Below are 21,290 nucleotides of genomic sequence, written 5' to 3'. Positions count from 1 at the left end.
TCTTCCTCAAGCGATTCGAAATCTGAACCGCTCGTGTTGTTCAAAAAACATCCGAGCTACGCGCAATAAATGATAGAATAACTATCAAGCCTGCTAAAAAGAATTGGAAAAGAAAAACACAAAGCAAATCGATCATAGCTTAAAAAAAAAACATAATGTAGATTAATCGATATTGTGAATATGAGAGTTGCTAACTTCGAAGAGTGGCCAAGATAGTTGAGCTGGAATATATAGCAGCGGTGTTGCTGCTATCTCTGAATCCTTAAATATGAGACGTTAAACAACTATCTTATTTAAAAGTTATTTAAAAGTTTAAATTGTTAGATGAAAGATTAAGATATTATTTATATTATTTTATAATATATTTTTTTAAGGAAAAACTCGTTGATCTTAAAAATTATATAAACCTACATTACCATGTATTATTAATTAGATTTTAATTAAAAGAGAGAATGAGGGTTGTGAAATTCGAACTCGTAATCCCTTGATTATTAAGGCTCTGATATAATATCAAAGAACTATCTGAACTAAAAAGCTTAAGTTGTTTGATTGAGATAGTTTTTTTATATGGTATCAAAGTCTTATTGACTAAAAAATTATGAGTTCGAATCTTACCACTCTCATTTAATTTGATAAAAATTAAGTATAATGTAGTGTAAATTTATCCAAGCGGCTTTCACTTGAGGTAATATGTTAGAGAATTATATAAATTATATCTTATAGTCTTAGCTAATAATTTAAATTATTGAGTTGAATTAGTTTTTTCACATAAAAAAATAAAAAAAAAATTGCGAGGTAATGATGGATATAGGGTCTTATTTTGGTAAGTGAAATGCAGTGAGTAAGTACCTGCACATCTTAGCTAGTTGCGGAGCCAGTGAGAGTTAGTCTAGAACGGTTGGAGTTCGTTTTGGTGCTTTAGGATTTGGAGCAAACTTTCTATTCGTTCTTTTTTTTGTTTTACGTTTTGTTCTGTTGTTCTGTTATTTTAATGGGCCCACAAGTAGACTTATGCTGGTACAATAATAAAATAAAATTTAATATAATAAACAAGATAAATTATTGAAAAATAAAATAAAATATTTATCTGTTATCATAATATACCTGTGAATGAATCGAGTAATAAGCTTTTGATGCTATCACAATAAGAATAAACAGTGGTAGTGAAAAGAAAGTATAATGATTTTAAATTTTTGAGAAATAATTATTGTAATTTATTTAATTTATTTATTGGGGGTGGTTGTGATTTTAAATTGTAAGAAGAGTAAATTATAATTTAGTCCCTGTACTTTGATGATTTTATTAGTTAGTACTTTTATTTCTTAAAATCATAAGTTCACTGTTAATTCCTTTTGCAATTTCTAAATTATTATTTTTAATTAGATTTTTTATTCTTTGAGTAGTAGATGAGATTCGAAATTTTAAATTAAACGAGGGATATTTTAGAAATAAAAACAATTAAATCGTCAAGAAAACCAGTACAAGGACTAAGTTACGAACAATTCCACCATGGAAATACAAGTCCTTTCCTTGTGTTGCTGAAACAAGTTTATTTTCTTAGTGAAGAGAGTATAGAAAGTGGGGGTTAAAGGCCACAAACTGAGAAACATGAAGCATCATTTCTTAAGATACTTATCCCTCACCTCTTCTAATAGTTCAAGTAATTCTCCATAGAGTGCTTGACTTGCTGATCTCCTACTGTCATGCATATCATTGCCTGATGGGAGGAGCAAAGCCCGGACAGTCTCATTGTACAAGTTAAGATAGAAAGAAATCCTAGAGCTGAAGGCAACCTGTGGCTCGGCTGTAGCGTAAATGTCTCGAGTCTCCTTCGATATCAGCCACCCATTTGCATGATCAATCTTAGCGTTAATTGCTCCATCGCCGATGGCCTTTGCCACAACGTTTTCGACATCTGCAAGGAGGTTTCTGGAATGCATCTTCAATTTATCAGCTACTTCTGCAAGTGAGATGGTGGAATAGGAGATGCTGATGCTGCGCAGTCCAGTCCTGATGACACTATGTTGCAGTCGAACAATCAAATTTTTTGTTCCGTCTGATATGAAAGTGCCAGCAAACTCTTCTGCGACATTACCGAACAGCTCCAGGTCACCAATTCGTACAGCCTGACAAATTAACCAGACAGTCCTAATTATGCAGAGAAATCGATAGAAATGAGCATGTATTATCAGGCCTAAAGATCCAAACCATCGGCCATGTCAACTAAAGCACTTGAAGAAAAGCCACTCACATTTGTAAGCTCGAAGTATGGCCTCAAGATCCTTTCCATTCCACTCTGCATAAAAACTGTCCTCTCAGGTATTTCTCCCAGTAGTAAACGAACTAGGACAGTCCACTTTGTACATTGAATTCGAAAGCCACGAGCTGCAACTGGACCTCTCCAAACAGCTTGCAGGAAACTTTCTTTTGCATCAGTATATGCCAGTCGAATCGTCTGGATCTTTCCAGTATAAAACAAGTATCGGCGAGTCTACAGGGAGCATGTATTAATTCAGGAATAAATTGGATGCACAAAACATTTTCTTTTTGTTGTTAAGTGCTCGCTGCCAGCAAAAAAAGGGCCTTGTCTTTCCCCTGCTAAACTCGGGTACAGAACAGTTAAAAACAAAAACAGAATTACTGTTTCTCCTTTTTTTCCAAGCAGCGATCCATAAGAAGTGATCAGAAGCAAATTCCATACCTGCTGACTTGAGAGTGATAGAAATTTTGGTGCCTTTGACCTCAATTTCTCTGCCTGATCATATAGGTTGTAATGCAGGTAATTACGAAGCAGCAGATTGAGAAGTGTTTCCTACATCATTGTCATTGTGTAACATATGAACTCTTGAATTCCAAACAAAAACAACCTCCAGGTCGACTAGCAACAAACCTGTCCCAGCTCATCATGGTTCAAAGCGGCTACGCTATACCAGTCAAGGAGGTTCCTGAAAATGAAAGTAAAGCACTAAAGTTATAAAACAATGTGATCATATTTCAGAACAAAGCAAGTCTGCTATTACCTTTCGCCTCCATCTTACCAAGATCTCAATGTACTTTTCGAAAGAACGTGTAGGTTTAGATTCCATACAAAATTACAGGTTCAAATTATGCTAATTTATCTCTCTTACAGGTTCCGAGATAGACAAAGTAAAATCAAGATAAAGATCTTCTTACCAACGAATTTCAGCAATGTCACCTGAGACCTCGTAGCTATACGAGTAATAGAAATACAGCCTGGCTGCTAGAACACTAACAGAGTCAAGCTCTGCCATGTTTAGGCTCATCACTCGAGTAATGCCATCCAATGAACAAGCTTTAGCCTGAGAAGAATAGATCACACACCACATTTACCATACATACAAGAAAGTAAACCCAGAAATACATCACCCGAATCTAATATAACCTCATTATATCTTTTCTGATCAATCAGAAATATCAGCACAAGAAAGTAACAGTAAAACTCAAGCTCTAGCGAAAATTCTATCGCGCAAACAGACATTGCAGAATCGGTTTCCTCATCTTCCTACAACCAAGAGGGGGAAATTCGATTATATCAATCTACAGGGAAAAAAAATTGCGTAATCACATCATTTCTTCTAATTCACTAACTTCATAGGTATCATTGGCAACATTTAGAGTCACTAGCAGCCAAACATATGTAATTAAATCATTAAAAACAATAATCATATATTCATTTACCTAATCTTGAAAGCTTACCTCGATAATTAGAAATGAAGAAAGTCGAGCATTCAGCTCAGAATTCTTCAAAAGACCAAAATTCAGCAGATATTGAATTAAAGTATCTTCTGTCAGGTTCTTCCTCAAGCAATTCGTAAGTCGAACAGCACGAGCTGTTCGGCGAACATCCGATCTAAGCTCAATATGTGATACTATTTTAATCAAGCCTACAAAAAAAAAAAGAATTGGAAAAGGAAAGCACAAAGCAGATCTATCATACTTAAAGAAAACGTAATATTGAACTACATAAATAAAAATCGATGTGAATATGAGAGTTGCTAACTTTCATAAGTGGAAATGAAAGCTGATGTGTAAGATGAAGCAGTGGAGTTGCTGTTAATCTCTGAATCTTGAGACATTGCTGCTGAAATCTGTACGAACAATGGAAATTTGTGAGGAAATGGTGGATTTAGGGTTTGATTTTGGTAAGGGAAATGTAGTGACTTAGTACGTACCTGCAAATCTTAGCTAGTGGTGGAGCTGGAGAGAGCTAGCTCTAGAACGGTTAGAGTTCGTTTTGGTGCTTGGGATTTGACATCAGTTTCACGTTTCTTTTCATCCAAGTTTCTCCCTCTCTTTTAGTTTTAGTTCTGTTTTTCAGTTATCTTGATGGGCACATAAGTAAATTTATGCTGGCACAATAATAAATTAAAATTAAAATTAAAATTAAAATATAATATAATAAATAAGATAAACTTTAAGAAATAATTCCAAATATCATCTAGTTATTAGACCCACACCGAGATTGGTCCGACTCAAAACCTAAATTACCTAGCAAGATTCAAAATAAAACCCGGCTTAGGTCAAAGTCAAGTGGATAGATCCTGGAATTAATTCGTTAAACGGGCTTAGATTTTATAACCATGTTACGATAATATTAGGAGCAATTAGAAAAATGGATAAATTAATGGGTGGAAACTTAAATAGAGGGATCCTGTTGAAACAGCTACAGAAACGTCAAGCTAGATTTTAATCCACGAATTAGAAACAGCATATATGGAATCGGTCACCAACCATAAAAGTGAATGTAGTCTTGGTAAAAAGTGGTGGTCATCTACGGTCTGTCCGAGAAATCCATCCCCAGGTACATAGCATATCTAAAATGGGGATTGTAACATTAGATCAAACCAGTGATTCCACCATGGAAATACAGAGTACTATCCATATGATACTGAAACAAAAATGTTTGTTTAGGAATAGGAAATGTAGAAAGTGGAGAATGAAGGCCAGAAACATGGGGCATCGGAGTCTTTCTAAAAATACGTCTCATCCTCGTCCATGTATTCTCTTGCTATTTCTTCATCAAACACTTGGCTTTCTCTCCAGTACTCATCGGAGTCTTTCTCTTCTTGTGTCTTTGGCGGGAAGCGCAGGGCCTTGACTGCGTCATTGTGCAAGTTAAGACAGAAAGCAATCCTAGAGCTGAAGACAGCGAGTGGCTTGGCTGTAGAGTAAATGTCTCCGGTGTCCTTTGATACCAACCACCCATTTGCATGATCTAAAATAGCGTGGATTGCACCATCACGGATGGCCTTCGCTGTGATGCTTTCGACATCTGCAACAGGGCTTGCAGAGTCCAGCTTCAATTTTTCAGCAACATCAGCAAGTGAGATCCGGGAATAGGAGATGCTGATTTTGCGTAGCCCAGTCCTGATGACATTATGTCGCAGTCGAACAATCAGATTGTAGGTTTTGTCTGATCCGAAAAAACCAGCAAGATCTTCTGCAACATTCCTAAATAGCTCCAGGTCACCAATTCGTACAGCCTGAAAGATTTATCAGACTTGTAGCTGTTCAGAGAAATCCATAGAAATGAGCACGCCTATGCGTGCTTTGCATATTTGTCTGGCCTAAAGACTCGAACAATCGGCCATATCAACTACAGCACTTAAAAGAAAAGCCACTCACATTTGTAAGCATGAAGTATGGCCTCAAAGCCCTCTCCATTCCACTCTGCTTAAAGATTGTCCTCTCAGGTATTTCTCCCAATAGTAAATGAACAAGGACAGCCCACTTGCTACACAGAATTCGAAAGCCATGAGCTGCAACAGGAGCTTTCCGAGCAGCATGAAGGAGACTCTCTCTAGCATCTTTATACTCCAACTGTATTGTCCGAATCTTTCCAAGATAAAACAGGTATCGACAAACCTAGAAAGAGCATTTTATTAATTCAGAAATAAGTTGGAAAAACAGATTTAGCATTTTTGTGGTAATTAGGTGCCACCCAGATAAAAAGTGCTATGCATTTCCCCTTTTAGATTTTGATATAGACCATTTAAAAACACAAAGAAGTTCCTTCCCTGCCCCCTTTGTTTTTTTCTTTAATGTCCAATAGAGATATCAAGAAGAGACCAGAAACAAAATCCATACCTGCTGAATTGTGTGTGATTGAAATCGCAGTGCCTTTGACCTCAATTTCTCTGCCTGGTCATAGAAGTTGTAATGCAAGTAATTACGAAGCAACAGATTGAGAAGTGTTTCCTGCTTCATTGTCATTGTATCGCATATGAGAAAATGAATTTGCAAAGTAAACAACATCCAGGTTGACTGGCAACAAACCTGACCCAGGTCATCATGGTGCAAAGTCGAAATGGTAAGCAAGTAAAGAAGGTCCCTGAAAATAAAGTACAGTAGTAGCAATGTTACTTAGAAACAGTAATCTGATCATATATGACTTCCCTCCAATCAACTTATGTTCCCCATCTTACACCAGGATGTTAATGTATCTTCCTAAAGGACGCATATGTTCCATACATAAAATTATAGACTCAACTGACATAGACAACCACGTCTAGGTAAGGATAAAGTTTCACTTACCAACGAATTTCAGCAAGATCATCTATGACCTCATGGATATACGAGTAATAAAAGTACACCCTAGATGCTAGAGCACCAGCAGTTTCAACAGCACCTCTGCTTAGGTTCGACACTCGAACAACGGCAGCCGAGGAGAAAGCTTTAGCCTGAAAATGATATTATTAGCACATTTACCATACAATTACAAACACTATGATTCCACAGCTAAATAGACAGAAAGAGACATCAGGAAAAAAACTAGCATAACCTTATTGTATCTATTTTGATCAATCAGAAATAGCAGCATAAGCAAGTAACAGTAAATCTCAAGCTCTGGAGAAACGCGTTTTGCTGGAGCAGATGTTGCAGAATCAGCTTCCATTCCAAGCTCACCTCCCTATAACCCATATGAATAACAGCTTTAATAACCAGCCACTTTCAAGGAGACAAAATGTACATCGTCCCTCGAGATTTTATTTTAAAAAAACTTCAAAAAAGCGCCATAAAATAATCCCAAATGTAATTAAATCATTAATAAAAAATGATATTTTTCAATACGTTTTGAAGTTACCTGATGATGAAGAAATCCAGATAGTAGGTTATGCAGCTCAGAGCCTGGAGAAAGGGCAAAATCCAAAAAAGCTTGGAGCAGATTAGGCTCCACCAGCTTCTTCTTCAAGCTATTAGTAAGGCGAACAGCACGAGCTATATGAAAAACCTCCTTCTTGCACGAGCCAGTCTCGATAAGCGATGCTATATCTATCAAGCCTACCAAAAAAAGCAAAATGGGAAAATAAAACAGAGAACGGATCATAGTTTAAAAAACGTAATGTGCATGGAAGTAAAAGCTGAGAATCGATGTGGTTACTTTTGAGGGAGGATTCCATCGGCGAGGTGATGGAATTAGAAGGAGCGGGGGTGCTGGAGGTGCTTATTATCTGGGCTTCGGTGGACATTTCTGCTGAGACCTGTATCAGAAGTGAAAATATGTGAGGAAATGATAAAGTTAGGGTTTTATTTTGATGAGCGAAATGTAGCAAGTTACTACCTGCAAATCTTAGCTAGCAGTGTAGCTGGAGAAGCTCTGTAACGGTTGGGAGCTCGTTTTGATCCTTGGGATGTGTCATCAGAGTCACTCACGTTTCTTTTCATCCAAGTTTCTTCTGTTTTTTTTTTGTCTATTTTGTGAGTGGATGAATGGGTTGTTCTGTTCATGTTACGAAAAGATTAGGAAGGCAATGGGTTCTATCGATCAGTTTTTTTTATATTCATATTTTATTATTTATCAAATAAAAATTTTATATATTATCCAACAGTTTCGGATATTCATTATCTGATTATTATTTATTATTCAATAAAAAATAAAATAATATATAATATATATATATATATATTGATAAAGTTATAAAAATTAAACATATATATGTGGGTGTATTATGTCAAATAATGTATATATTATATTAGAGTAAAAAAATATAAATGTTCAAAACACACACACACACACACACACACACATATATATATATATATAATATAAATATATATCTTAGGATAGATTTGAACCGAGTTTTCAAGTTGGGTTTAACAATATTCATATAATATACATTACTCATGAAGGAAGATAATTATTAAAAATAAAAACATATATTCAAATTGATTCATGTGAGCATCCATCAGACTAGGATTAAATTTTCATTCCTAGAAAAGAACCCAAATTAATGAATTCTCAAAATTTAATATCAGAACCAAAATGCAGTCTCAAGGCAATCCTCCTCTGAAGCTGTGAAACTAGAAATTTGATACGTTACTTCATTTTTTTCCTTTTTGATAATATTAGCGATATTTCATTTGAATGAATATGAATACAAGCAGCCGAACTCTCTGGAGTGGAATGCATACAAGCCCGGGAGGGCCTCCGAAAACAAAATGGTGGGATGAACTGTGTCCAGCATCCCTAGCTAATTCAACTCCAGATGAGTCTGGTTTATGAGATAAAATGGCATTTCTAAAAGGTTTCTGAAGTATCCATACTTCATTACAGAGTGGTTCCCTTGCTAGAAAGAGTGACACATTGCTCTGTTAATTCTCAAAGGCTCACAGAGGTAGGCAGTAAGTGAGTCTTGCTAGATTATCTGGTCAACATTCAAGAGTCTAGGCATGTCAATGTGCATGGGCCACCTTTCGAACATCTTAGCAACCCCACGCCTAGGCTTCGGCTAAAGAATAAACCACAATTTAAAAAGAGTGCAATGGGAACAATCGCTCCTTTCGAATGTGCAATTCATTATTCCGAGGGAAATTGATAGGGGCAAAATCTCCGCGAAGACAACTTTTTAAAGCATGCATCAATCCATAGCATTAGTAAAACAAGACAGAAATGGACAAATAAAAGAATGCACTGCTAGGTAGAGATTAAAAAGGTTACAAAAGTTCAAGCACCCCAACAACAGCCACAACATAAAAAGGTAGCCCCGAGAGGCAATGGTTCAAACTTGAAAGGATTAGTCTATGGCGGTTACACAAGAATGTCCTAAAGTTAACACTACTGCTACTTGAGTCCAATAAAAAAAAACTAATGGGAAAGAGGAATAGAGAGATGCTAAACATAATATTGGAGATGGCACTAAACATTATCGTCTGCACTCGACTCTAAGGATGCCAAAATGAGCATCTTATGCAGCTGCAAGGATCGGGCCATTAGATCTAAATCCACGGCCTCTTCCGCGATTTCCCCTCCCACGGCCACGGCCTACAATCAATATACAACACAACTGACAAAGAGCATTTTTAACTGAAATCAATATGCAACAAATTATGCACCACAACTGACAAAAAGCATTTTTTTTAATGGTGGTGGCACTAATTGACAGTGTGACTCCAGAGAGAAACCCAGCTACAAACATCAGGGGACTTCACTGAAATGATTGCTCAATTATCAACTGTTGTTCTTACCTGTAGCATGGCACTTCTAAGAGTCTGGAAATGTGTTCTTATGTTTCATGTTTTATATAAGCCATGTGATATTTATTCAATCCACAGCTGTCATTGTGCTTATGTTTCAAGAAAGTAGAATTATTTTTCAAGTAACCTTTCTGCTCAAAGTACAGTTGGAAAGTTAGATGGTTTTCACAGAAAACAGTGAAAGGTTAAGAATGAAAAAGGGATGAAGACTCACCTAGAGGGCATCCTAGTGAAACACCTAAAAAATCAACCTAGGATTTTTTTTATAATATAATATGAAGTCAAGGATAGCCACACAAATCATGAAATGTAAAATAAAAAATAATGGGGAAAAAATACCACGGCCATGTGGAGGTGCTTCATAATTATAACCATCACGGCCTTGTGGAGGAGCTTCATAATTATAACCACCGCGGCCTTGTGGAGGAGCTTCATAGTTATAACCACCGCGGCCTTGTGGAGGTGCTTCATAATTATGACCGCCGTCTTGCTGGGTATCAGCATGAGGTCCATTAAATCCTCCCCTTCCACGGCCACGGAAACCACGTCCTCTGCCTCGACCCCTGCCCCTAGGATATCCCCGATTGCGATCCCAACCCCCATCCTCGTGCTCAGCGGACACAAACCCATTCCCTGAAAATCATGTCATGCAGTCTTGCAAATCAACAACCACAATATAAGAACCTGGTATCTCACCAGCTCAGAAACAAAAATTCTTAAGAATATTAAAAAAAAAATCACATAACATAACATAGCCGAACCATCACCTGTACAAGAACAAATAAGAGGCAAATACACCAAGTGACCAAACATTTAGCACACAATCACTCAGACAATTTTCTGGCAATAAACATATATGACCAAATATCTCAAATGAAAATAGTTAAGCATGCAGTCAAAACCCATCAAGACATACCTCTACCCCTTGCCCTTCCTCTGCCACCTCGTCCCCTGCCACGGCCCCGTGGGGAGCCATCTGCCAAAAAAAAAAAAACACTCTAAGCAGATGCAAATAACATCAATTTAAAACAAGCACAAAAATGATAAGTATTTCTTACCTCCCTCATACTCGAACTCTGTGAATGCCTTCACCTGCTCAGCAGGTAACGGAGGCTGGTACCTGAAGCGAGTCTCAATTCATAAGTGATTACACATCATTTTATTTACAAATATGGGTTCAAAAGTTACAAGTAATAGAGGCGCGCACAAACTCACCCAGCAGAAGATGTATTCAGCTCCTTCTTGGAAAGGTTGATTGTAATCATTGAAACATGCCTTGTGGTTTCCAATCTGCGATAACAAAAACAAAATTTCATCACCCAAGCAACAGTAACAAAAGCCACATAAAACATAAAAACTATACATATATAAAATATATCAGCCATTCTGAATTCCCTTCAGACTGTACTTACGGAAGGAGGCCTTCCTCAAGCGGTTCCCAAGTATCTGTTATGTCCGTGGATCCAATTGATGTGATTTGATGGAGACCAACAATTCTTCTCTGCATTACAACAAGAAAAATAGTAATACTACACACAATCAAACAGAAATAGCTAAAGTCACAAAATAACCCATTATTAAGCGAAAACCTTGATTAACTCCACTATAGTCACTGTCTTGTTGATGGCTCTCCCCATCGCCTTGAATACAATTTCATTCGAACCTTTTTCCTACAAATAAACACAAACATTAACCAAAAAAAGCTAAACACAGAGCTCGTCATCAGTAAAAACCATTTAATCCACCTAGCTTGAACACTAGCTTCCCCCAGACATTCAAAGATACACATTCTTGGACCTACATAATTATCAAGCTCCGGAACTTATAGAAATTCAAATTTTTAGCCTCGAATTAATTGAAAATACGATAACATACCGTCCAGATCCGATTACCGTAAAATATAAACCCGAATAAATAAAAATAGTGATAGATAAGAGAAGTACTTGAAGCAGAGTCATGGCATAAGAGATATAACTACGCATCCTTCCTTGACTAGTAATTCGAATCTCGTTCTCATCAATTGTTTTATCCGCTCTCGGCTTCTCCACCCTCTGGTACCGGTCCATCTTTCTTCGCCGCCGCCGAAACAAAAGGAGAAAAAATCAATTTAATTAGGTTTTTGTAGGGAAAAATCGGAGCTAAGGTTTGTTAAGGTGGATCTGAGAGTTACCTTGAAAAATAAAAATAGAGAGAAGCTTGCTCGGCCAAGAAAGAGCCCTCTTCTACGGCTTCGTTTCTTCTTTTACGCCCTAAACCGCGTACTGAGGCTTATCGTGCTTTATATACACCATTCTTTTCTTCTCCGGTTCAAACCGGTTTTCATACCCGGGTAGGAATTAGGGTTTATCGTTGATCACTGCCACTTTTTAAATGATATCAATTTAGCTCCTCATGTATTACTTTATTATCAATTAAGTACTTATCTTTTGATTTTATGAATTTTACCCGATAAACAATACCACCATATTATGGCACCATTTTTTTTTTTGCATTTGAAATTGTGTTTAGATACATTTCAAAAATATATTTGATTTTAAAAAATATTAAATTAATTTTTAAAATATTTTTTGATGGTTTTGATGTGTTATTATCAAAAAAAAATTATTTTTATGTATTTACAAGCTAAAAACATTTAACACCACAATATCAAACACTCGTTGCACCTTTGATTGTTGAATTTCAACCATTGATTGGAAGAAAATTCAGATTTAATTTTACATTTAATACTTTCCTCTTTTGTTAATTTAGTGTTAAGATTATCTTTTATAGCATATTAGGCTTCTTTTTTTTTTGTATTTGTTGGGAGCAATTAATAAGTTCATGCAAATTGAATAAAATACTTCAACTACCACCAATAAAGATGGATAAAGAAGTGATTTTGTTGGATATTAATTGTGTTTGGGGTAAGATTAATAAAAGCAATAAATTTAAGTGAGGAAAAACAGATCCCATTAGGTGATTCACACGAAGGTCATTAACAATCCAATATTTCCTATTAAATAGATAAATCAAAGCTCGTGAACCAATCCGCTGCAAAATTGACCTCTCGAAAAATGAGTTGAACCTTGGTCAAAAGCGTATGCATTTTAACAGCTAAAATATAAACAACTAAAAATAGTTGTTGTCTATTTTCTCGGTTTGCTTTACGAGGATATATTCATTAATTACCGCGGGAGAATATGACTCGAGTATAAAATTGAAATATTCGAAGCTCCCATGCAAGACCGGTGATGGTAGCCCAGAAACATGCTCTGACTGAAGTACAAAAGTCTCTGTTTATCACGAACCTCTCTTCTTCCATGTTGTCTCGAATTAGCCCTCCCGCGCCTGCAAAACCTGGGTTGCCTTTGCTGCTGCACCCATCAACACTTACTTTCATCCACCCTGGAGTTGATCGGTCGGTCACGTTCCCACCCACTGCATCTCTTTCGAAGTTGATCGGTCACATTCCCTGATGTCTATGCGTGTTCAATTTCTTCCACCTTGCACTTAATGGCTTTTACAATGCTGTGAGTTGACAGGTCTTGGTCTGTGAAAATCCTCAGATTCATTGCCTTCAATGGATGCCATGCCGTGACCCTAAATGCCAACTCCCATCTCCGGTCTTCTCTTGACACATGCATACTAGACAAATTACTAAGCATCCAAGTAACAAATGTAAATTCTCCACTCGCCGAATTGTGCCAGAAAATGTATCGTCCTCTGCTTCTTTACATGGGACAGGATGGTAATCGCCATTAATACCTGCATGGGAACTAGGCGAGAAAATTCCTCCCATCTCCATTGATTATCAACTTTGACCATATCTTTCATTAACACATTGCTTTCCTTCAAGGAAGATTCTTGTGCCACATATGCTTTAATAATTGACTGAAGCCTTCAAGCCAAGCATCTTTCCAGAACCTGATTTTCTTTCCATTCCCTGTGGACCAGCTTGTACCTGCAACGACTTGAGGCAACACATTGCAAACTGCCTTCCAAATCGGGGAATCCGTGCTCCTAGAGTGCAGTTGTTGATATACTTGGCTCTCAAAAACACTTGTCGTTCAAAATACCCCACCCTAACTTCATCACAAACACATTGTCCATGCCTTGCATGCTCCGCAATCCTAGACCTTCCTAATCCTCGCATTTCGTCTGACAAAGCTTTTTCCATTTGACAAGGTGAAGTCGTTGCCTCCCCTCATAATCTGCCCATATAAAACCCCTACAGATTTTTTTCTATTTCATAGCAAATAGATTTGGGGAGTAAGATGGACTGCATGGGATACAAAGGTATAGTAGTAATGACGGGCTTACATAGCGTGATTCTACCCGCAAGTGACAGGTTTTTGGCTTTCCAGTTAGCCAGTTTTTGGCGCATGTTCTCAATAATATAAATATAAGACTGTTTTGTTATTCACTGATGAATTACTACTTCCCCAATCTGTATTGACAGCGAAACCACTATGGTGACTGATAGACTTCGCTGATGTGGGAGAAACACCTTTAGAGAAATACACCTTCGTTTTAGCTGCACTAACTTTCTGACCTGATATGGCACAAAAATAATTTAGGCATTCCAAAATTGTATCCATCTGCCCTACTGTAGCTTCTGCAAAGATAAGGATGTCGTCTGCAAAGAGAAGGATGTCCTCGATTAACTCTAAAAGGTCTCCATGATCCTGCATCGGCTGCCTTCTGAATTAACTGAGACAACCTTTCTAAACATAGCACAAAAATATATGGTGAGAGTGGATCACCTTGTCTAATACCCCTAGTCGACGAAGTGAATATTAATTTCGGAGATCTTTCCATTCCATAGAACACTCAACGAGACCGTTTCAATACACTTCTCTATCATGCTTTCAGGGATGCCTGTCAAAATCAAAGTCTCCATGATGAATTCCCAATATAGTCTGTCATACGCCTTCTCCAAATCCACTTTGATAGCCATTAACCCTTTCTTACTTCTCTTAGTGTTTCGCATAGTGTGGATGACCTCCTGGGCCACTATAATATTATCCACAATTTGTCTCCCAGGAAAAAAGCTGCTTTGGTTATCAGACTAAAGTTGTCATCGGAGGTTTGAGCCGATTGACCACAACTTCAGTTAGGATCTTAAAGATGCATTACAAAGGCCAATGAGTCTGAACTGCTGCAGCATCTCTGGTTTCGACACTCTTGGAATTAAGACTAAAAAAGAATGTTTAATTTCTGCTATATCCTTTTTGTTGTCAAAAACATTTCTGATGAACCTGCACACTTCGCCACCAATTGATTTTGAAAGATGGCTGAAAACCATCCGGTCTCGGGGCTTTAAATGGTTTCGTGTCAAATGATGCCTTCTTTATCTCCTCGCTTGTCACTCTGTCCAATAACTTCTTTCTAAACAATTCTGTAATTTCCAGAGAACTTGCGGCAATCTGACATCCACTAATTACACTGTCTTCCTTCAAAAAAGCTTTTGATAAAACTCGATGGCCATCTGCTGAAGCTTATCTTCCTCCCAAACCCAATGTTTATTACTATCTCTCAAGCATCTTATCATATTCTTCTGTCTTCTAATAATTGTCTTGGTGTGGAAATAAGCTGTGTTTTTTATCGCCATGAAAAATCCACTTACACCTAGACTTCTGATACCAGTGCATCTCTTCTTGGCCGAGAACCTCATTATACTCGTGTATTAGTAGTTTCTCCAAACTCATAAGAAACTGATTACACGTTCCATTCGTTGCCTTGTGTATCCCTCCAATTCTCGCGAGTGTCCTTCTCTCCCGACATAAAATATTACCGAAGATCTCTCTGTTCCAATCTTTCAATTTGCCTGTTAGTGCTGAAGTAACGTCTTTCCTTTTTCTTCAATTATTTTAAATCAACTCAGCAAACCCATTATGAGATGTCCACGCCGCCTCAAACCTGAAAGGTCTCTCCCTTCCCTGACTATACATGTTTTAGTTCTGAAATTGATTCAATAACGAATGGTGACCTGACTTGACTAGTGGAGGAACCTTGATAAACATATCTGGAAACTTGTGTATCAACAAATGGTTTCCAAGCCCCCTATCTAGTCTTTCAAATACTCTTTCATGACCCCTGCTTTTCTGACCTCGCCAGGTGTTACCATTACATGCTAACCTATGTTTTTGATCATTTTAATTTAAAAAAATAAATAAATAAATCATTTTGTATATTTATAAACTAAAATCATTTTAAATCACAACAGCAACCGCTACAAGGCCAAAATCCCAAATCGAGCACATCTTCGACTGTCCACTGCCACTCCCCGCGTTATCACTGTAGCTATTCATACCTCATTAAAATCCTCCACCACCATCCACAGAAGTGACAGAACCGATATGTTTTCAGACAGCTCTCTGATCTCCTCAAAACATTTTCTTTTATGACTTCCATTGGGATTGGCATATACCACTATACACACCCAAGAACTTTCATAGAACTTCCACCCAATATTTTCTTCAATCACAGCTAGATGGATAAAATTCTGAGAAGAATCAAGGATGTTGATATCTACTCTAGCCTTATTCCATAGCAATCATAACCCACATGATCATCCAAGAGCCTCTACCCGAAAACTGGAATCGAACCGCAACTTACTAACTACTTTGTCTGTAGTTTCCCCGCTGACTCTCGGCTCTGCCAGAGCCAAAATCTCAAACCCATAAGTTCTTTGTAAATCCTTAACTATTGAGCAAAACCGGTTGCTTCTTGCACCTCTACAATTTCAAAAGCAAGCATTCATCTCCACCGTAATTAATATAAAAAAGGATTAGCAACCAACCTCAATCTCTGACGCCATCACATCAGTCGTGCCTTCCCCTTCCTCTGTCACTTTTGTATCTTCATGATCTTGGACGCTTAACCTCTTGTCCAAGTCCAACTCGTTCATTGTGAAATCCCCCCCCCCCCCCCGCGTAGAATCTGGTGGTCTCGGCATCTCATTGGAATTTGTGTTACTGAATAACCCAACTCGCTCCTTCGGTATAACTTCACACTCTAAATATGTGCTTGGGCCTGCCAGATAACCCCTAATATGGGCTTGCACCTCTGCGTTTTTTTACTAATAAAGGATTAGTTGGAAAAGGTTGAAAAGACATCCGCTTGTTTTTTTTAGACTTAATTTAATTTTTAATGCTAAAAAATTATTAAAACACATTAAAAAAGACATCAATTTATATATTTTTAAATGAAATAATCTTTTAAAATATAATCAAAAGTGAAAGTTGCCGAAATATTATGGTTAATTCCAACTCGTTTAAGATCAGTCACAGTCATATCAAGCCTTGAAGATTTATACCAATTAATTTTAGATTTGTTTTTTTGATGTATATTTGTGTAAAGAAATATTTCCAATTGTCTAACACAATGTGGTTTTAAAGTTAAGAAAAGATCACCAAGGAGAACTTTTACTACAAAATAAACATATATATAAAGTAACTGGGACAACAAGCATAAAACGACACAATAACATATTTGCACAAATAACCCCACAGCATGGTATATGTGTTAGTTTTTATTTGTAAAGTTTTTTTAAAATTATTATTTACATAAAAAAATTAAATTCATATGTTTTTTTTATAATAATAAACGGATTCTTAATTATTTTCTTGTTATTTGCACTTCTTACTTTATTGTTTTTCGTCATGAATTTTGTCAGCTTTGCTTACTCAGTGTATAGGTACAAGCCCAGATTTTTTGTTACAAAGTTTTTTTTGTAAACAGACTTCTGATCGGTCCAAGTGTTTTTACTTTTTACCATGAAGGAGGATAGTTGACAGGGATAGATAGGCTGGGGAAGCATAATTGCTGGTTCGGATAGGATTGGATTAAAAAAAATAATTAAATTGTTTTTTATTTTAAGTCAAATTTAATAATTTATTTAAATTAAATTGCTTAGTTTGAATCAGTTCCAATTTAAAAATATTGAATTGGTTTATAGGTTTTTTAGTTGAGTTTTTTTTTATTAGCTTTGATGTATTGAATTGATTTATGAGATAGGTTTTCAGATGGTAGAGCATCTGATTGCTCCATGATGAAACACTCATGTATTGAATTGTTACACAATCTCATGGCAAAATAAAACATTAGGATTGAAACAATGAACAAAGAGGTGCGTAGTCTCCTTAACCTGGATCTAGAAGTGTGGTTGGAAAATGTTGTTGGGAAATCCGATTAGTGATGTTCTGATTATTATCTATTAAAGGCTTAGCACACTGACAAATTTTTTAACGTGATTTGATAAATTGCTTACATCCACTGAAAAGTTTCATATTATTAAAAAGAAAAAGGATACAAAACAAATACATGAAGAATGAGGATTACATCCACTCAAACTTAACTCTCAGCTCTTATTATTGCATTTGCAACTACTGCAATGGTGATAAGGCTACTGCCATTGGCAGCTCTTCTCTCTTTTCTCTTGTTCTTATTCTCTCACTTTGCTCTCAAGTGATGCCTTTATTTATAGGCATCAATAGTAAGTTTCTCTAGCATGTTTATCAACATGAAAAGGATATGAAAACCATAAAACATGGCATCTGTTATGTCACAATTTATGCTTTCACTTTGTACCAAATAAGTGATGAGTTGTTCCACTTGAAGAAAGTAAAAGTGAGGTATTTGCCACAATAATAGCAGTATGCTAACAGATGCTCTTGCTTTGTCAGATTCGGTGAAGTAAAAATAAGAACGTTTTATTGTAATATCATTAGCAATTACAAGCAGAGAGATACGGGTGTTAACACTATGTAGTACTGAGTCGGTTATTTCTTCTATACGAAGCATATAAAACAAGGTGCCTGAGGTCTTGCAGACAATTTCCTTCATGGCATGAAATGTGGAAGATTGATGCTCTGACTACTTTGCACCGACCAACGGATCGATAATGCTTCTCCAAACTTTATAGTCCAAAGCAGAACCGGCACCAGGCAACCCAAATCCATTGACGAAGAAAAAGGGAGTGGCATATACCCCTCTTGAAGCACTATACTGTATGACAGAAAATATTGAATAAGGTGAGAAATTGTATCCTGCAAATAATTGCAATCTACAAGCACATGTATTATAATTACAGAAATTGCAATGTGAAAACAAATTGTAGATTAATAATAACCATTGGTTCTGGCATGCTAAAACATTCTACACTGTAGGCCTTGCATCAATCTGGAATCAAAAGTTGTCATCATACCTTGAAGGAAACCCTTGTTTTCAGATCAGTTTGTATGTCATTAAAACCAAATTGCAATGGAGAAGAATAGGAACTCCCAACAATTACAGTCGCAAACTTCACGATTTCCTTCACGATAGAATCTTTTGACAAATTTCTTGTTTCGGAACCATAGAACATCTCCTGATTTTTAAACATCCAATATGTTAGCCTGCATCAAGCTCAAATAGCTAAAAACAAATTCCGCTCACTAGCCACGTACCGAGCAGATACATAACTGTGTTTAATGGTAGGTGGCGTATAGCACGCCTGGATGATATAAAAAATTGCATTTTCAAAAGGAAGGAGACGCAACGCAAGGGCATTAGTAGTGAAAATTCTAACCTGATATTTGAAGAACTGCTCCAACAAAGGGAAAGTAAACGAACAATTGAGCATGTTAGCAATATGCAAAGCGCGGGAAGCTACAAATGCGTTGTCGTGGTAGCTGAAATTTCCAAGGAAGTACAATTTAATCAAATCATGTTAGAGAAAAAATGATCAACACACATCAAAAAGTTAACTGAGAGCATCGCTCCCAGGATCATCACAACTCTAAACAATCGTTATCTACTCAATAAAGCTACGATGTACTCAGTTGCTGTCTCCGTTTTTATTATAAAGAGCAGGGGGGTATTACTGACGGCAAAGGGAGGAGGTGAACGACGAGCGAAACACGAGAACCGTAGTGTTTCAGAGCTTTTTGGAGAGGTGGCCAGGTGTCCCTGGAATCTGGGCAGACAGGGTCCAAGAAAGCTTCGATCAGGATGGAGTCCGAGCCACCTTTGCGATTCTCGTATACGAACCCATCGTACCTCGGAGGTGGCAAATTCTGGGGTAGGACGTTCCATTTAGACGAGGTGATGAAAAGAAATATGTAAGAGAGCTGAGTAATAGCAAAGTGATGCTGTCTCTTCATTTTTTTGGTCTTTTTTTCCGTTTCTCCAGTTCTTTTTGAAGGACAGGGAGGTCATGGTTGGAGCTTATAGAGTAGGAAAGAGGGCACTCGTCAAATGAATAAAAAATTACAGGTCGTTGGATGGTTAAGTGGCGACAAGTCGTCTGGTGCAAGCAATCAAGGCTGAGTCAAACCGGTTGAAAATTATTAAGATTCGAGGCATATAAGACAATGAATATGATTTGAATGATGGACTGGTACAGTTGAAAAATCAACATTCAATTTTTTTTGTACGGTGTTACAAATCTAACCCTATTCCAAGCCCTTCTATTGCATTTTCCAACATTTGAGGCGGGTTAATTAAGTAAAATAATAACAAATTCTGTTGTTGAACTCTACAAGGGCATTAATTGTTTGAAAATAAGGAGGATCAAATGGGATTTAAATATTCTCAATTATTGAGTACTCTGATAGATCATCTTGGGTGAATCTAAGTCATTAGTTTTGAATTTAATTATTTGTATTTTTATATAGAAAAATAACTAGTGAAAAAATTAAAATCAATTATTTAAATTCTCCTAACATCATATAGAGATTCAAAGCATCGTATTAGAAGTAAGTCGATATATCATATAACAGGAATACAATCCATCAATTTTGGGATTTTAAAATCAATGGATTAGATTTTCTCTTGGTGAAATACAACTACCAATTTTTTAAAAAAAAAAATCTAACCACCTACAAAAAATCTTAATCTTTAAAATTTAAATTAATATTTCTAATATTGTTATAAGTATTGTTGATGATATCCCAACTTTGAAAGAAATCTAGTCTATTATATTATGTGTTTGGTAATGCAGCGGAATATTTTTTTAATTAAAAAAATTTAAATTTTTTTATTTTTTATATTAGTAAATTAAAATTATTGAAAAACATCTAAAATTTATTATTTTAATATATTTTTAAATAAAGCTCTAATAGATTATCTTGGGTGAATCTAAGTCATTAGTTTTGAATTCAATTATTTGTATTTTTATATAGAAAATTAACTAATGAAAAAAATTAAAATCAATTATTTAAATTCTCCTAACATCATATAGAGATTCAAAGCATCGTATTAGAACTAAGTCGATATATCATATAACATGAATACAATCCATCAATTTTGGGATTTTAAAATCAATGGATTAGATTTTCTCTTAGTGAAATACAACTATCAATTTTAAAAAAAAAAAAATCTAACCACCTACAAAAAATCTTAATCTTTAAAATTTAAATTAATATTTCTAATATTGTTATAATTATGGTTGATGCTATCCCAACTTTGAAAGAAATCTAGTTTATTATATTATGTGTTTGGTAATGCAGCGTAATGTTTTTTTCAATTAAAAATATATTAAATTTTTTTTATTAGTATATTAAAATTATTGAAAAATATCTAAAAATTATTATTTTAATATATTTTTAAATAAAAAATAAATTTTAAAAAATAATTTGAATTAAAATATCAAACACATATACATAGATTACGATCTCTATGTATTTTGCATCTCCATGGAAAACACTCACGTTTAATTCTTTCGTCCTTTTCTCCAACACTCCTTTTCATTTCATCCGTGGACAACTTAAAAGAATTATTAGTTTATTTACTATGATATTATGAATCTTTCACCGTGTTTGAATATGTGTTTG

The 21,290-nt window shown here is 36.0% G+C and overlaps 4 protein-coding genes across 7 annotated transcripts; all 4 read right to left on the bottom strand.

Moving 5' to 3' along the window:
• Positions 1-1,590: 1,590 nt before the first annotated feature.
• LOC118052623 (probable 26S proteasome non-ATPase regulatory subunit 3) lies at positions 1,591-4,097 on the bottom strand. The gene is made up of 8 exons (XM_035063619.2): positions 4,022-4,097; positions 3,718-3,905; positions 3,404-3,523; positions 3,175-3,320; positions 2,891-2,945; positions 2,702-2,812; positions 2,252-2,491; positions 1,591-2,126 (listed from the first exon to the last, which is right to left on the bottom strand). The coding sequence occupies exons 1-8, from the start codon at positions 4,095-4,097 to the stop codon at positions 1,617-1,619; spliced, it is 1,446 nt and encodes a 481-aa protein (XP_034919510.1). The 3' UTR covers positions 1,591-1,616.
• Positions 4,098-4,751: 654 nt separating this feature from the next.
• LOC118052658 (probable 26S proteasome non-ATPase regulatory subunit 3) lies at positions 4,752-7,895 on the bottom strand. Of its 2 annotated transcripts, XM_035063663.2 has the most exons (9): positions 7,583-7,895; positions 7,403-7,502; positions 7,106-7,302; positions 6,803-6,931; positions 6,556-6,701; positions 6,298-6,352; positions 6,109-6,219; positions 5,647-5,886; positions 4,752-5,504 (listed from the first exon to the last, which is right to left on the bottom strand). In XM_035063663.2, exons 2-9 carry the CDS (start codon positions 7,488-7,490, stop codon positions 4,992-4,994), a joined length of 1,479 nt encoding a protein of 492 aa, XP_034919554.1. In that variant the 5' UTR covers positions 7,491-7,502; positions 7,583-7,895; the 3' UTR covers positions 4,752-4,991. The 2 variants fall into 2 exon arrangements, with proteins under 2 accessions (XP_034919554.1, XP_073263876.1); XM_073407775.1 differs by having other exon boundaries at positions 6,109-6,352.
• A 1,017-nt stretch (positions 7,896-8,912) lies between these two features.
• LOC118052657 (uncharacterized) lies at positions 8,913-11,819 on the bottom strand. Of its 3 annotated transcripts, none has more exons than XM_035063658.1 (9): positions 11,666-11,819; positions 11,439-11,565; positions 11,085-11,165; positions 10,908-10,996; positions 10,711-10,785; positions 10,554-10,615; positions 10,412-10,471; positions 9,835-10,128; positions 8,913-9,283 (listed from the first exon to the last, which is right to left on the bottom strand). In XM_035063658.1, the coding sequence occupies exons 2-9, from the start codon at positions 11,559-11,561 to the stop codon at positions 9,207-9,209; spliced, it is 861 nt and encodes a 286-aa protein (XP_034919549.1). In that variant the 5' UTR covers positions 11,562-11,565; positions 11,666-11,819; the 3' UTR covers positions 8,913-9,206. The 3 variants fall into 3 exon arrangements, with proteins under 3 accessions (XP_034919549.1, XP_034919551.1, XP_034919550.1); XM_035063660.1 differs by having other exon boundaries at positions 9,838-10,128; XM_035063659.2 differs by having other exon boundaries at positions 11,439-11,561; positions 11,666-11,816.
• A 6,348-nt stretch (positions 11,820-18,167) lies between these two features.
• Positions 18,168-19,696, bottom strand: LOC118052656 (uncharacterized). The gene is made up of 4 exons (XM_035063657.2): positions 19,345-19,696; positions 19,046-19,148; positions 18,683-18,844; positions 18,168-18,483 (listed from the first exon to the last, which is right to left on the bottom strand). Exons 1-4 carry the CDS (start codon positions 19,617-19,619, stop codon positions 18,352-18,354), a joined length of 672 nt encoding a protein of 223 aa, XP_034919548.1. The 5' UTR covers positions 19,620-19,696; the 3' UTR covers positions 18,168-18,351.
• Positions 19,697-21,290: the final 1,594 nt, after the last annotated feature.

This window comes from Populus alba, chromosome 2, assembly GCF_005239225.2.
Source record: "Populus alba chromosome 2, ASM523922v2, whole genome shotgun sequence".
NCBI classification, from domain to species: Eukaryota; Viridiplantae; Streptophyta; class Magnoliopsida; order Malpighiales; family Salicaceae; genus Populus; species Populus alba.
Note: the sequence above shows the minus strand (reverse complement) of the source record. Positions and strands in the feature narration are given on the sequence as shown.

Coding starts and splice junctions, on each gene's coding strand:
- LOC118052656 (XM_035063657.2), bottom strand. CDS start 19,619: ATGAAGAGACAGCATCACTTTGCTATTACTCAGCTCTCTTACATATTT. Junction 19,149..19,344: donor GTTCACCTCCTCCCTTTGCC/GTCAGTAATACC, acceptor TGGAAATTTCAG/CTACCACGACAACGCATTTG. Junction 18,484..18,682: donor AAACAAGGGTTTCCTTCAAG/GTATGATGACAA, acceptor TCTGTCATACAG/TATAGTGCTTCAAGAGGGGT.
- LOC118052657 (XM_035063658.1), bottom strand. CDS start 11,561: ATGGACCGGTACCAGAGGGTGGAGAAGCCGAGAGCGGATAAAACAATT. Junction 11,166..11,438: donor ATGCCATGACTCTGCTTCAA/GTACTTCTCTTA, acceptor GTTTATTTGTAG/GAAAAAGGTTCGAATGAAAT. Junction 10,129..10,411: donor AGGAAGGGCAAGGGGTAGAG/GTATGTCTTGAT, acceptor CATGATTTTCAG/GGAATGGGTTTGTGTCCGCT.
- LOC118052658 (XM_073407775.1), bottom strand. CDS start 7,490: ATGTCCACCGAAGCCCAGATAATAAGCACCTCCAGCACCCCCGCTCCT. Junction 7,303..7,402: donor GATGGAATCCTCCCTCAAAA/GTAACCACATCG, acceptor TTTTTTTGGTAG/GCTTGATAGATATAGCATCG. Junction 6,932..7,105: donor CTGGATTTCTTCATCATCAG/GTAACTTCAAAA, acceptor TATGGGTTATAG/GGAGGTGAGCTTGGAATGGA.
- LOC118052623 (XM_035063619.2), bottom strand. CDS start 4,097: ATGTCTCAAGATTCAGAGATTAACAGCAACTCCACTGCTTCATCTTAC. Junction 2,813..2,890: donor ACCATGATGAGCTGGGACAG/GTTTGTTGCTAG, acceptor ACAATGATGTAG/GAAACACTTCTCAATCTGCT. Junction 2,492..2,701: donor TATCACTCTCAAGTCAGCAG/GTATGGAATTTG, acceptor TGCTCCCTGTAG/ACTCGCCGATACTTGTTTTA.